The sequence below is a fragment of the Macaca mulatta genome, chromosome 3, assembly GCF_049350105.2.
Source record: "Macaca mulatta isolate MMU2019108-1 chromosome 3, T2T-MMU8v2.0, whole genome shotgun sequence".
Taxonomy (NCBI): domain Eukaryota; kingdom Metazoa; phylum Chordata; class Mammalia; order Primates; family Cercopithecidae; genus Macaca; species Macaca mulatta.
In genome coordinates, this window is record NC_133408.1 from 105,365,456 (window position 1) to 105,381,005 (window position 15,550).

Sequence of the window (15,550 nt, forward strand, 5' to 3'; positions counted from 1 at the left end):
AATAGAAATCCAAGAGCAGTAACTGTTGGCCTCAGAAGTTTCACAGCATTGTGTTTGCTGTATTCTTTTGGTCAACATGGTTGTTAAAAAATAGTTCTTCCTAACTTCTCTTATTGGAGTCCAAATCAGATATCCTTTCCCTGGACACAATGTTCTTCTGAAGTCCTGGAGGATCTTGTCTATGGCCATACTACCTTGAATGCACCCAATCTTGTCTGAAGTCCTGGAGGATCTGAGAAGAATGGGAAGATAGAAATGGGAAATGAGAAGAAAGAACTTCTTACCTTCTAATTGTTCTAGCTTTTCCAACAGAAACACACTGGGCTGGTTGCCATAGCACACTGATATCCCAGCATGATCTTATTTGTCCTTGGGGTAGGCAAAAGATGGTTTAGCCAAAAACCATTTTATTGAGTAAAAACCTATGTTCTATTCTTGATAATCGGACACTTGTTTTGTGATTTGGAGGGAAAATAGTCCTAAGTAATAGGCCTTTGGAAAGACTTCCCAAACGTCTCTTACTATGAATTATTTACTTTTCCTGGTGCCTTGAGAGGCAGCTTTATTTACTTGATGACCTAGGTAGGCAGTGAGGCATCAACATCACTTCTTTTTAACCAACAGCACAAATACCCTCCTCCTTCACAGTTGATTGGTCAGTTTCTAAGCAGCAAAATCCTAAAATTAAATTAATTTTATTCTGTAACATAATCTGAACATTTCTCTCCATTCTATTTTCCTGAAATTCACCCAGGAATTCTTGATAATCTTCTGGTAGTGCTTAATTTAACTACAGCAATGGCCTCATTGCATAGGAGAGAAGTTTAAAATTTCGTGATGTGTCACAATCCATTTATAGAAATTTGGTTGCTCTATAAATTTATAGAAACTTGATTTTCATAATGATATATAAAACAAATGGTTATAAAAAGTTTTATAGTAGTTGATAGTTAGTACTTAATGATGGAGGGGATGATTTAAAAAATAGGAATAAGGAAATTTTTAGAGTTTTACAGTGAAAGTTACAAATACTTTAAAAATATTCTTATAAAATAATTAAAATGTTATATGCCTCTGATGACAACAGTAAAAGATAAACTTTGGTAATTGTTATTAATAACAATGTGGGAATTGAAGAGTAAGACATTTGACTTAGAAAGGTTTTATTGTACATTGAAATTATAAAAAATTAGTGTTAGACAGACTAATTGGGCTAGTGAAATACTACATGGACTCCTAGCAAGACTTCTAATGTAATTTTAAATATTCTCCTACGGAACATGTTTGGCAAAAATAGGAAGTTAGTTACACAGCAGGAAACATGTATTTTAATTTTATCTCTTACCTTTGAGAAGAATAAAGTTTTTAAAAATGCAAGTGGCCAGGTGCGGTGGCTCAAGCCTGTAATCCCAGCACTTTGGGAGGCCGAGACGGGCGGATCACAAGGTCAGGAGATCCAGACCATCCTGGCTAACACGGTGAAACCCCGTCTCTACTAAAAAATACAAAAAATTAGCCGGGCGTGGTGGCGGGCGACTGTAGTCCCAGCTACTTGGGAGGCTGAGGCAGGAGAATGGTGTGAACCCGGGAGGCGGAGCTTGCAGTGAGCTGAGATCCGGCCACCGCACTCCAGCCTGGGCGACAGAGCGAGACTCCGTCTCAAAAAAAAAAAAAAAAAAAAAAAAAAAAAGAATAAATAAAAATGCAAGTATATTTTGAATATTACTAGAGATGTCTAATTAGATATATAAAGCTTGCAGAGTTATATAATCAAGTCTTTGGCATAGATGTTAATAGGTTACATATTAGATATGAAATGTGGGGTGGGTTAGCAACTTGTAGAGAGCCTCCTGCTGCTTGCTGGTAGAGAGAAACCGTTTTAAAATCATCATTTTGTGACCAGTTTACTTTTTGTCCTATCTAAGCTTTAGTGATACCTTTAGTCATAACTGTTATTCATCTTGAAGCCCAGGGCTTATGGAAATATTTTTTTTTTTTTTACAATGTTACTGTATGTGGTAAGGACAAAGAAAAGCTTATGTCAGCTAGTAAACACTGTTGGCTTTTTAATTTTTCATTTCTTTAAATACTTATCCTACAATAGTACTTCAGACCTCAGCATCACACACTATACCCATGTAACAAACCTGCTTATGTACCTCCTGAATCTAAAATAACAAAATTATCCTACACTTTATAGAATTCCATTGTTCTCTTTCTTACATAATGCATTGCTATTTCAGGCTTCATTTTTAATGTTTGTATATTTTCTTTTCTTTCTTTCTTTCTTTTTTTTTTTTTTTTGAGACAGAGTCTCGCACTGTCACCCAGGCTGGAGTGCAGTGGCGCGATCTCGGCTCACTGAAACCTCTGCCTCCCGGGTTCAAGCGATTCGTCTGCCTCAGCCTCCCAAGTACCTGGGATCACAGGCACACACCACCACGCCTGGCTAATTTTTGTATTTTTAGTAGAGAGGAGTTTCACTGTGTTGGCCAGGCTTTCTCAAACTCCTGACCTCAAGTGATCCTCCCGCCTCAGCCTTCCAAAGTGCTGGTATTACAGGCATGAGGCACCGCACCCAGCCATACTTTCTCTTCTAAAAATATTCTTTCTTTTATAGTTAAGAGGAACTTACCAGGGGCCAGGCACGGTGGCTCATGTCTGTAATCATATTGGATGGTACTTGATATTCACATGACATCATGTTGATGTTAGCTTTGATCAAGGCAGTGCTTGCCAGGTTTCACCACTATACAGTTGCTCTTTTCTTCTTTCCATACTCTATTTTTGTGGAAGTGAATAGCTATGTCCAATGCACTCTCAATGGCGAAGCAAGGACTAAGCTCTACCTCCTGGAAGAGATAGTGTCTACATCTATTATTTGGAATTCTTCTGTAAGGAAGCTTTACCTCCTATTCTCTTATTTATTTAATCATTTATTTATATGAGTATGGCCTCATGTATATTTATTTTACACTTTGGGTTATAATTCGATACTACATTATTTGTTCTATTGCTCAGATTGTTCCAGCTTTAGCCATTGGGTATTCTTTCAGGTTGGCTTAATATTTAATAGTATAAAGAGTACCTTACCAAAATGTTTGAAAACAGGTGGTCTAGGCTATGATCATAGATTATGATCATAGGATTGAGTAGCTAAGGCAGGGAGGAAGATAATAGTGTAGGAGGAGAAATCTAGGAGTTAAGACTTCTAGGAATTAACACTTCAGGCAAGAAAAAAATCACCAAGATTTAAGCAGGAGTTGTTTGAAAGCATGACAGTGACCTAGGAGCTAAGATCATCCAGAAATGAAGGGGAGAGACCAAGCAGGGCAAGGGCTTGGGGTGGATTGATTGATAGATGATGGTGACAGAGTTTCAAAGCAGCTTTGGGTGGATGGTTGAAGGAGGAAAAGAATGATCTTGAGTGGTAATAAGAAGGAAGGAGAACACCTACTTTACCTCTAGGCCCAGTGGTTTCTTTCAGGAATGTGTGAGGAAATGCAATCACTATTTGGTAAGGTTGCATGCAGGGAAACTAGTGTCTCATGAAAAGAAGAAAACATTTGAAGAACTGTTGAAGATATAGAGGATTTTGCTGGTAATAGACTCTAAATTCCAGAGGACACAGTAGAAGTATATCCTCCTTCCAGAATTAGGATGGGATGGGGGATGGGAGATCGGAGCAAAACAGAAGATGTACAAAGAGTTATGATGACAGTGTGTGGGAGATGAATGTCACCTAGGTGTCTGTAGCTTCTTGTGGTGCCGGACATAAACAGGGATGAAGGGAATAATGACTTTAGTCCTGGTGGACCTAAGGCAGACAGTGGTGATGAGACTGTGAAACTTTCAGGGTAGGGAGGCATGTCATAGACTCCCTTTTGAGTTCTACAGGAGACAGAGAAGTTTGGGGAGGAACAGTTTTATTCTGAGCTTGCATGCATGCTAAACAGGTGAGTGTCCATGTGAGCTCAGCTATACAATGAGGGTACCCATTTGATCTCTATCAACTGGAAGATAAGAGACCCAGGGCTGACTGGTGTTACTAATGTATAATATACACACAGAAAAATGTACAAATTATGAGTGTTCAGCTTGGCAGATTTTCACCAAATGTACACACCTGAGTAACCAGCACCTAGATCAAGAAACAGAATGTTACCAGAACCGACAAGATAGGCCCCTCAAGAGCAGCCACCATCCCAACTTCTAACACAAATGGATTCGTTTTATCTGTTCTTGAAATTTACATAAATGGAATTATATAGTATGTACTCTCTTTTCCTGCATTCTTTTATCCAACACCGTAACACAGATACAGTTTATTCATTCAAAGTTATATTTTGTTGTATAGTCAAGACAGCCCTTGACTGTTCTTGGTTCCTTGTGTATTCCTCTTGATTTCTTTTAATTTAAAAAAAGTTAACCTTAATTTTAATTGGAGAGTTATTGTGAAATTTTGTAAATTTTATACTGTAGCAATTTGCATTCACATTAGCTGTGTCTGAATATTGATTGCTCCATATCTTTTTCAACACTTGGTGTGATCTGGCTTTCATTTTAGCTACGTGTGTGTGTGTGTGTGTGTATGTGTGTGTGTCTGTATGCTGTATTTCACTGTGGGTTTTAACTGACGTTTCCCTGATGACTAACAAAGTTGAGCACGTTTCATGTGCTAAGTTTCCATTTGAATAAATGATGGTCTTGTTTTTCCTATAGGATTGTCTACCTTTTTCTTAATAATTTATGAGTTCTTTATATATTCTGGATATGAAACTTTTGTCATATATATGAATTGCAGATATCATCTGCCACTCTATGGCTTTGCCTTTTCATTCTCTTAGTGGTGTCTTTTGGGGAGTAGAAATTCTTACTTTCAAGGAAGTCTGGTTTATCCTTTTTTTCCTCCTTGTGGTTAGTGCTTTTGTGCCTCTTGTTTAAGAAACCTTTGCCTAGCCTATATGAAAGTACTCTCTTGCGTTTTCTTCTAGAAGCCTTATGGTTTACTGTTCACAATTAGATCTATGATCCAACTGAAACTGTTTTTTTGTTTTTGCAGCATGATCTCTGGGGTCATGGTTCTTTTTGTCCTCCCCTTGTAGCTATCCAAATAACCTAGCCCCATTTATTATAAGGATCATCCTTTCCTCACTGAATTTCAGTGTTATTTTTGTCATAAATCAGGTGACCATGTATGTGTGGGTCTATTTCTGGCCACTCTATTCTGTTCCATTGGTTGATTTCTATCCTTCCGACAGTGCCACCCCAAACACAACCATAGTTTTTGGTAAGTTTTATACTGAGCTTTGCTATCGGAAGTCCAGGTTCCACAGCGCTGTTGTTCTTCAAGACAGCCCTTGACTGTTCTTGGTTCCTTGTGTATTCCTCTTGATTTCTTTTAATTTAAAAAAAGTTAACCTTAATTTTAATTGGAGAGTTATTGTGAATTTTTGTAAAAATTTTACCTCCCCAGCTCTATGTAACTTGATGTAGTGTGGTTCCATTTGTGATAACTTTCTGTCCTAATTTATTAAACAATGTAATTCATACAAAAGAAAATTTTTGTGCATTTATATTGGCTTTGTTTTACAAATATACATAACAACATGAAACAACGTAGATACAGGCAGACAGAAAATAAGAGTAAGACAAAGAGACTCAGTTATGAAACTCACAGTATTCATAATATAAAAACAAACAAGTTACTCCAAAGGAGAGGTTTTCCTGGTACTGCAAACTTAAGATGTGAATTTTCTAGACTCTGTTGGCTTTTAAGGAGGATAAATGTGATCTAGCAGTGCTTTGGTAACATTTTGGACATAATTTCAAAGCCCAGTTTCTCCAAACAGACAGTTCTATAAAATCAATAATACACCACATATATGTGGTTTTCTGTTAGTCTGACTTGATCCAAGGAGGAATATTTTTTATTTTAACAATAAAATTCATATTACTCAAGTAATCTTTTACGAATGAATGAATGACCAAAAAAATGTTTTAATCATGTATTTTATGAGAATTAGACATCAGGAACCTTAGAATGTATTCTTTGACTAGAACCTGTGTTGTTCATTAAGGCATATCTGGATACTTTGTTAGACAGTTGAGCAGAGTTTATAAGAATTAATAATAATAATATTGCATAGTAATAATACTTTGTTGCCAGAAATGGAAATAACTGCTTTTATTTGCATTTTAACATGTACTCCTCACAATAACTCCTTGCAAATAGGTACTATCGTTATCCCTATTTTGCAGATTAAAAAAAAGTAAGGCACATATCTTGCCCAAGGTAGTACTGCAAGTAAGTAATAGAATCAGAATTCATTTCTGGCTACTCTGCCTGAGTTTCTACTACGTTATAATGCTGATAAAAATTAAGTAGCCTAATGAAGGATTTGTGACTGAATTTGGAAGTTAGGAAATTCAGATAGAGCTCAACTTTTCCATCAGGAAATAGTTTCCAAGTGTACTCCCATACAAATGGATGGGTAAAGACAAATACATTGTATTTTGACATTTTGCTTGAGATAAAACTGTTCTGCATTTCCTTTAGCTTGTTTCTTTAAATTTATACTTAAGTAAATCCCAATCTTCTGAATAACTATTGTCAAATATGGTCATTTTGAATATTGTCACTTTTACTTTTTAAAAAACGAGTATTACACTTTCATGAAACCAAATGGCTTGCCTAGTTACTGTTGTAAAGAACTGAAATATAAGCAAATTAAATTACTTTAATGCTTTCTATAAAGTCAATTTTGGATGCATGTCTTATATTTTCACGGTTTTGAAATATTTTCTGCCTTTTTTTTAAGTTCAATGATCTTTTTGAAATTATTTTATTGAAACTAGAGAAAAATGTCCAGTATGTTTTGCAGCTGGCATTCCTGAAAACCAAAGGAAAATTGCAGAGCCAATTTCATCATGTTATGATATTTATGCTTTTGTCAGAATTCTTGCATTTTAAGGCTTGTTTGTACACATTGGTTTTGAAATGAATTTAGTAATTTATGTTTGAAACTCATTTCACAAATATGATGTAACAACTTTATAGGATTATCTCTATTCATAGTAATCTGACTAAATGTATTCAAAACGTTAACATTTTTCTATGTTAATTTTCAGGTTGAAGGTTTAGAACAGATGTGGAAAAATGTTTACTTCAGAGAAAGGGGTTGTGGAGGAATGGTTGTCAGAGTTTAAGGTAATATTTACTGTTCTACTATAGTAATTATAGTCCAAAGAAGTTTTGTCTGGGGTTTAAATTCCAGTGATTTTTTGTATTTTATATGACTGAAGGGTTAAATATCTGTGGAAGAAGTATTTTCTATCAAATCTCAATAGAGAATTATTTACACATAGTAATCTTTTCTAGGAAATTGATTCCTTTTTTCTCCCAAGTGGTTCAAAGAGTTTATTCGTTTGTTTATTTTCTTTCTTTCATGGCAATACCACAAATAATTAAAGTCTCTGAATGTTGATGTCATTCTCCAACGACCATCAATGATTCATTGTCAAAATGTTTCTTGCAGTTTGGAGGGCAGTGGAACTGGGCATGACCAACAATGAGGGAAGATATTTGCTCAACTTTATATCAGTGGATCTTTCTCTAGCTGGCTAACCCAGTGGCTATATAAGGGGTGTATAACCTTTGATTAGTTAATGAAGAAAATAAAACTTATATTTTCTTGTCTCATGAATTTTCTCTAGGATAGCTAAAATGGTGTTTCTTTAATCAGCTAATTACTTTTCTCTGTCCTTATATGACACATAATTAATTATGTGTACTTGCATGATCATGAACCACAGGAATGAAGAGTTTGGGCTGCAACTGTCACTTTGATTTTGTCCAGCCCAGTCAGCCCAAGACCTATAAGGACAAAGTTACAGACTGACAAAGTCAGGCTTATTGACTTGTTGCATTGAGAGAGATTGCCCAACAGATACCATGGGACCATCTCACCAAACCAAAGAAAAGATAAAGTTATAATAATTTGGAGGAAGGGTAGAGTTTAGGTAAAATTTAAATGGAACAGTATTCTGGTAGACTCAAAACAAAGCAGGGCTGTTTATAATGGGGTGAACATCTGGTCTGGCCTTCAAAGTAGACCCAGGATCTTGTTGTCTTGAAAACTACAAAGTTAACGTAGATTTGAAATGTTATGTTCAGAAACTCTGTATTTATATCTTTGTACCTGGGTTGAAAATCAAGGCTGCTTCTCTATGTCAAAGTGACTTAGATGCTCTAGGCAAGAGTGGGATGTTTTGTTCTTACTGATACATGTTCAACAACAAACTTTTTTATAATCTGTGATTTTAGGCAACAAGTCATCTTAGTAAGTAAGAATTTAGTAGTCACTCAAAGAGGAGATTGTTATGACATTTTTCAGTTGCAGTGTGTATTTAGGAAAAGCACCATTTCCTGTTAATTTTACAGCTGGCCTTATCTGTCTCTGTTAGCTAATCTTGATGAATTGCTGGGCAGACTTTTACTGTCTGAGCTTTTGTAGCCATGAATTGAGCATCCTTCTATGGATTCCCTAAGTTATCATGAAGTGACATAGAATGCTACAGAAGTGCTTTCTACATATTTTAATAACTTGTGGCCAGATGTGGTGGCTCATGCCTGTAATACTAGCACTTGAGAGGCGGAGATGGAAGGATTGCTTAAGGCCAGGAGTTTAAGACCAGCCTAGGCACCGGGCGCGGTGGCTCACGCCTATAATCCCAGCACTTTGGGAGGCCGAAGCGGGCGGATCACAAGGTCAGGAGATTGAGACCATGCTGGCAACATGGTGAAACCCCGTCTCTACTAAAAATACAAAAAATTAGCCTGGCGTGGTGGCGGGCACCTGTAGTCCCAGCTACTCAGGAGGCTGAGGCAGGAGAATAGCATGAACCCAGGATGCAGAGCTTGCAGTGAGCCGAGATTATGCCATTGCACTCCAGCCTGGGTGACAGAGTGAGACTCTGCCTCAAAAAAAGAAAAAAAAAAAGACCAGCCTAGACAACATAGCAAGACCTCCTCTCTACAAAAAAAAAAAAAAAAAAAAAAAAAAATTAGCTGGGCTTGTTGGTGCATGCCTGCAGCCCCGGCTACTTGGGAGGCTGAGATGGGAGGATCACTTGAGCCCAGGAATTCAAAGATGCAGTGAGCTATGATAGCACCACTGCTGTCCAGTCTAGTGACAGAGTGAGACTTTTGTCTCTAAAAGAAAAACAAAAAACGAAACAAAAAAACTTTGATTAATCTTTTGTGTGTGTGTGTGTGTGTGTGTGTGTATGTGTGTGTGTTTCCTGCTTGTGTTATCTTTGTGTTTAACATAGTCTCTTATCATGGCTTTTTTTTTTTGGCAGATTGATGGAAATTGTCAAGTTTAACAGTTGAATGCTATTTCTTCTAGGGCGTTCTTATGTTTCATGATGAAGTAAAATATGCAAAAGCAAATATCGCTAGCTATCCATTCTTTAAGATGGAGTTGTGGAAAGAGAGCATGTTAAAGGGTGGGTTGTAGGGGTAAGATCAGCTAGTAAGGCAAATAATGGAAAACCATGACTGATCTCCTTCCCTTCCCATCTGTTCATTTATTCCCTTCCCCTCCTGGTTTGGATATATAGACACCTAGGAAGTGCAGTACCAAGGAGTGAGGGGCAGAGCAGCGGTTATTGGCAGTAGTGTCTGAGGAAGTAGGTGGTTGGGGTGAAGGACTACAGAGGTGGCATGTAGAAGAGTAACCAGAATAGTTACACTGGTAGATTGGTTACATTGAGCAAATAAGTTGATTGAACAAATAAGTAAATACTTTGAAGATAATGGGAGTTAGATTTCTGTCTGTCTAAAAAGGGAATTACAATCATGGAACAGCAAAAGTCAAGAAAGAACTCTAAGGTGTTGTATTGGAATCATTATGAACTCACGGGTTCTAAGTATGCATATGATATATATGTGTGTGTGTGTCTGTACATATATGCATACATTTATCCCCAGCTTTGTTCACTGGGAGGACCTAGAAACAATGGCACCCCGGTTGCAGTGAGTACACTAAGCACCCAGATCTTGTTTTCCAAATACCATCTTCTGCTACAAGAAACCAGAGTATGCATAAATAGAAAATATTATTTAAGTAGTATTTTATCAATATAACATATTATGTGGCTAGCAATATTTTATTAACATTTTTAATAAATTTAATGCAAGCATAGGGAAACTTTTCCTTTAGGAGGAGGGAGTGAAATCATGGCCTACAAGAAATAAAATGTAGTTTAAGAAGTTTCTCCTGCCCAACCCCAAGATTAACTTTACCCAATTTTGAATCAATTTGATACTCAAATGTTTTAAATTATTTTCAAATCTGTATTATAGCCAGTTCAAGGAAGGATATTTCCCATTCCTTGGTTAGTTTGGTAGGCATTCCTGATAATTATTTGGAGTGTTATTCTAAATTGGGTTAATGTGTGTTGAATTCAGCTCTATGTTTGACAAAGAGAAGAAGGTTATCAGGCAAAATCAGCAGCATACCAGAGGTAATAGAATATAGAAAAGTGCTTGGGAACATGTCTGCTAAGTACTTCTAAAATTAGAGTAACATATCTTTTGAAATCTCTGATGTTAAATACACATTTTTGTTAAAATATTTAAGAAAGGTTTTGGTTACATACATATTTCTAGAAAAGCTTCTGCTTGGTTGTTTGATTTAATAACCATGATGCTAATAAGGCCATGATGCTGATAAGGCCACTTACTCATGATTGAGTAAGTAAACTGAAAGTCAGAAACCCTTTGACTTAATTCTAATTCTCCCCTAGGCTGGTTTTATGATGTTGGGCATAACTTCTCCGGGTCTCATATTTTCATCAGAAAAGTTAAAGTACTGTAAGTGGTTTATGAAGATGATTTTTAGCTCTACACTGGTCCACGGTCAGTCTGAACTCCTAACCTCACCCAACATCTCTCAAATGTGTAGAGATGACACAGTTTGCTTTGTACAAATACTTTATTTAAAATTTTTGAAATTGAAAATTTGGTAAAATTATTCAGTGTCTGTTCTAGCTATGGACTCTCATTAGTATTTTCTTTTTTTAAAATTTGAGAGAGGGTCTCATACTGTCACCCAAGCTGGAGTTCAGTGGCACAATCTTGGCTCACTGCAACGTGTACCTCCTGAGTTCAAGTGATTCTCATGCCTCAGCTTTCTGAGTGGCTGGGATTACAGGTGTGCACCACCATGCCCAGCTAATTTTTGTATTTTTAGTAGAGATGGGGTCTTGCCATGTTAGCGAGGCTGGTCTCGAACTCCTGGCCTCAAGTGATCTGCTTGCCTTGGCCTCCCAAAAGTGTTAGGATTACAGGTGTGAGCCACTGTGCTTGTCCTATTTTCTTTATATACCAACTAAATGATTAGTTTAGGACTTCATTATTTTAAGATTTCATGAATAGTTCAAGCTCTATCTTTTCAAAGATTTATTTATAAAATATTATGTTTCAGATTATGTTATTTTTGTTACTGCTGTGTGGTAGATTTATCTAGCAGATTTCCGGACTCCTAATTTTTTAAAATTTTCTGATAGTTGCTGAATCTCAATATGTGACTCAAAATCAAATCTTATGTGTGATGTTGTTGAACAGGGTTGTTTTAATTACTGGTTCTTCACCCATCTGTCCATCTTGATTAATTCTCTGCTACTCAACCCATATCACCTCCTCACATTTTTGAAAAACCATCTGTCAAATGATACTTTAGTATGAGGCATCTGTCTTCAAATTTTTTTTTTTCTTTTTCGAGACAGAGTCTCGCTCCTTCGCCCAGGCTGGAGTGTAGTGGCACGATCTTGGTTCACTGCAACCTCTGCCTCCCGGGTTCAAGCGATTCTCTTGCCTCAGCCTCCCGAGTAGCTGGGACTGCAGGCGCATGGCACCACATACCTGGCTAATTTTCGTAGTTTTACTAAAGACGGGGTCCCACCTGCCTCGGCCTCCCAAAGTGCTGGGATTGCAGGTGTGAGCTATCACACCCGATGTCAAATTTTGCCAAGAATAATATACCAACATAATTTTCCATTAGGTACTTTTCAACTCGTTATGCCTTCTGAAATATGAGAAAGCTAAGCTGGTATTTAAGAAGGTCAGTACCTTTGAACTAGTACAGTGCATGAAAATTTAAATGTTTTTGCTATAATAGTATTTAAATTCATTTGGCTCTTTTAGATCTTGTTTTTTAAAGCACCATTTATGAACACAACAGTTATATTTTCTCCCTCTCTACAGACAAAATTAACTTTTCCCACATTCATTAAATGAAATGTCAGAATTGTGAATAAAAGGTATTATTACTGCACTAATTTTTAAGATACCCTTCCTTTCATTTATCAGTGGTAACCTGGGTCCATGGTATTTTCTAGAGCTTGTCTTTTCAGAAAACAGCTGTCTTTTTGCCTTTGGGTGTTTCACAGAAAATATTTTACCTCGTGACAGTCAGCTAGTATATAAGCTGAACATTGTAATTCATGTTTTTAATGAATGATCTAGTTTTAGCCTAGATCATATATATATGTATATATAATAATAATCTTTCTATTCACTAATAATTTTTCTAAAGATATGTATTTTGATTCATTTATTCTTTAATTTTATAGTTAGACATATATATTAGACATGTATACTTAGTTACATAAGTTAGACATCAATGTGTTTTAAATATATATAGTGCATTTTATACATAATTTAGATTTATTTTTATTCAGAGGATTAGGAATCTGCTGTTTATTTGACTGTTATTCCCTTTTATATAAATTCCCCAAGTATTAGGTTACTCTTGATCAAATGACGGAAATGGAATGTTGCCTGGAGATCTTTTGTGTCATGCTTTTGAAATATTGAAGAATGCCTTAATCTCTTCTTTATGTAAGCAGTTTCAGTAAAACCTTTTTTTCCCCACTCTGGAGAATTGTGAAAGGTTTCCAAATAGTCCACATTTGCTTACCCTTCTGGTAAATAAAACTCTTATTAAACTTTAAAAAAAAATCTATTCACTTATGTATCCTAAGGTGAAATGTGACCCACTTTTAAAGAATCTACCAAAGTATAAACAATGGCAATTTTTATTTCTTATTTTGTTTATCTGTAATATGTTCCCTCAGCAAAGATTTGTGTATGAGGCCTTGTGGTGAGTGCTGTGCATGGAGAGATGATAAGAGTTCTTGCCCTCAAGGAACTCACAGTAAAGTGAAAATGAATCAAATGTCTTTATTGTAAAAATTTATGCTGTTTAATTTATGCACACATTCACCTATACGCTAATCATAACCCATATTAAATTTTGAAATACTAGGATATGAGACATATAAGGAATAATGTATACTTTAGAGTGAGTTAGGAATATCCTGAGACATGGTATCTACTTCAGGATTGACATTGATTGACGGAAGGAAGTAATTTGGGTGAGATAGAATAATGACTTAGGAGACAGATATCGCGGTCTGTCACAGATATCTGAGGAGGGGGTGTACTCCAGAAGGAAAGGTTTTTATCATTATGATAATGAAATGTTTTTGTTTTCAGATTTCCCTACACTTTTATTCAAAATCATCTGACTTACTACTGGAGTTTTATTTCTTCCCATTCTTCTCTGGTCATGGTGTTCGTTCTGAATAGGTGGTGCTGGCAAGCTGTGACTCGTTGTCCACATTTTAAATGGCATTAGGAAAAGTAGTTTGTTGGTAGTGTGGATATCTTTTTCTCTAGCTCTGAAAGTTCTAAATTTTCCCCTCAGTTGGTAAAGTAGAACAGCCTTCCCATGCTTAACAGTCACAGTATGTAACTCCGGAGTTAATTTGACCCTGTCTCATTCTGTTGCCCAGGCTGGAGTGCAGTGCCGGAATCATGGCTCGCTGTAGCCTTGACCTCCCAGGCTCAAGCCATCCTCCCACCTTAGCTTCTCGAGTAGCCAGGACTACAGGCATGTGCCACCATGCCCAGCTAATTTTGTTTATTTTTTGTAGAGATGAGGTCTCACTATATTGCCCAGGCTGGTCTTGAACTCCTGGGGTCAAGCAATCCTCCTGCCTCAGCCTCCCAAAGTGCTAAGATTACAGGCATGAGACACTGCGCCTGGCCTATATTCTTATCTCTAATCCCAAACTAATCGAAGATGAAGTGTTGATGTTAGTTTATGTCCTTGTTGATAAGAGGATAAAATATATTTTTTGTTTTATTTTGAAGTTTTGTTGAGATATAATTAATATAACATAAAATTTACTAATTTAAGGTAAACATGTTTACCTTGCCTTGGTTTTTGATATATTCACATGTTGTACAACCAATGCCAGCATCTACTTTCAGCACATTTCCATCACCCCAAAAATAAACTTCATACCTGTTGGTCACTCCTAATCTTCCTTTCCCCTCTGCAGTCCTGGCAACACCTAATTTACTTTCTGCGTCTATGGATTTGCCTATTCTGGACATTTCATAAAAATAAAATGTATTTTTTTAAATTTGTTTAGACATTACCAGAAACATCTTTACCAAATTATGCCACAAATTTGAAAGACAAGAGTTCTTTAGTTTCATCTCTCTATAAAGTTATCCAGGAGCCACAAAGTGAGGTAAGTACTTTTATGGTTTATTGTGCTAGTAGTATTGACTTGATTGATTTTTAATTTTTCATTGTCAAATCTATATAAAAGGGTAAGAAAATATATATGTTTAAAGAACAATACTGAAATGAACTTTAGTGTACCATTCCCCAAGCCAAGAAATAGAATTTATTACCATATTCCAAAAGCCATCTCTGAACATTTTCTCTCTTTCTCTCTCGCTAGAGGTAGCTTTGAAAAGTTTATGTCACTACATTTCATTTTATTCATTCAGCAAGTATTTGAGTGTCCATTATGAGCCCTTCAACTATGCTAGGCAATGGAGAATCAAATTGAGTAACACATGGTTTTTATCCTGAAAGAGGAAAGTGGGAGAAAATAAGTAAACACATGGTTTCAAGGCAATCCTTAATCCAGTCTACGGATAAGCACAAGTTTTCCAGGTGGCAAGGTAAAAGAATATTCCATGCAGTGGGGATAGTATACGGAGGCTCAGAAAATGAAAGGCATTTAAAGAATGGCAAATAGTTTAGTCTGGCTATTGCCTTTCCCAGTCTTTCCTCTTGCCCCCACTACCACCCTTTCCTTTTTCTGATGGCTAATTTAGATTTTTTTTTTTTTTTTTTTTTTTTTGAGACAAGGTCTCACTTTATTTCCCAGGCTGGAGTGCAGTGGTGTGATCATGGCTCACTGCAGCCTTGACCTCCCGGGTTCAAGCGATCCTCCCACCTCAGCACCCCCGTACCTGGGACTTCAGTCATGCACCATCACACCTGGCCAATTTTTGTATTTTTGGTAGAGATGGGATTGCACCATGTTGCCCAGGCTGGTCTCGAACTCCTGGGCTCAAGCGATCCATCCACCTCAGCCTCCCAAAGTGCTGGGATTCCAGGCATGAGGCACTGCACCCCACTAGCTGCCCATTTAGTTTGAAGGTAATAAAATAATC

The 15,550-nt window shown here is 36.7% G+C and overlaps 1 protein-coding gene across 3 annotated transcripts in view; it reads left to right on the forward strand.

Moving 5' to 3' along the window:
* HYCC1 (hyccin PI4KA lipid kinase complex subunit 1) overlaps positions 1-15,550 on the forward strand; it is a 70,470-nt gene that overhangs the window by 15,846 nt on the left and 39,074 nt on the right. For 2 of the 3 annotated variants that reach the window (XM_028844934.2, NM_001266156.1), the window contains 2 exon segments: positions 7,132-7,210; positions 14,509-14,610. In XM_028844934.2, the coding sequence (XP_028700767.1) occupies positions 7,160-7,210; positions 14,509-14,610 (153 nt within the window). In that variant the 5' untranslated portion in view covers positions 7,132-7,159. 3 annotated transcript variants of the gene reach the window in all.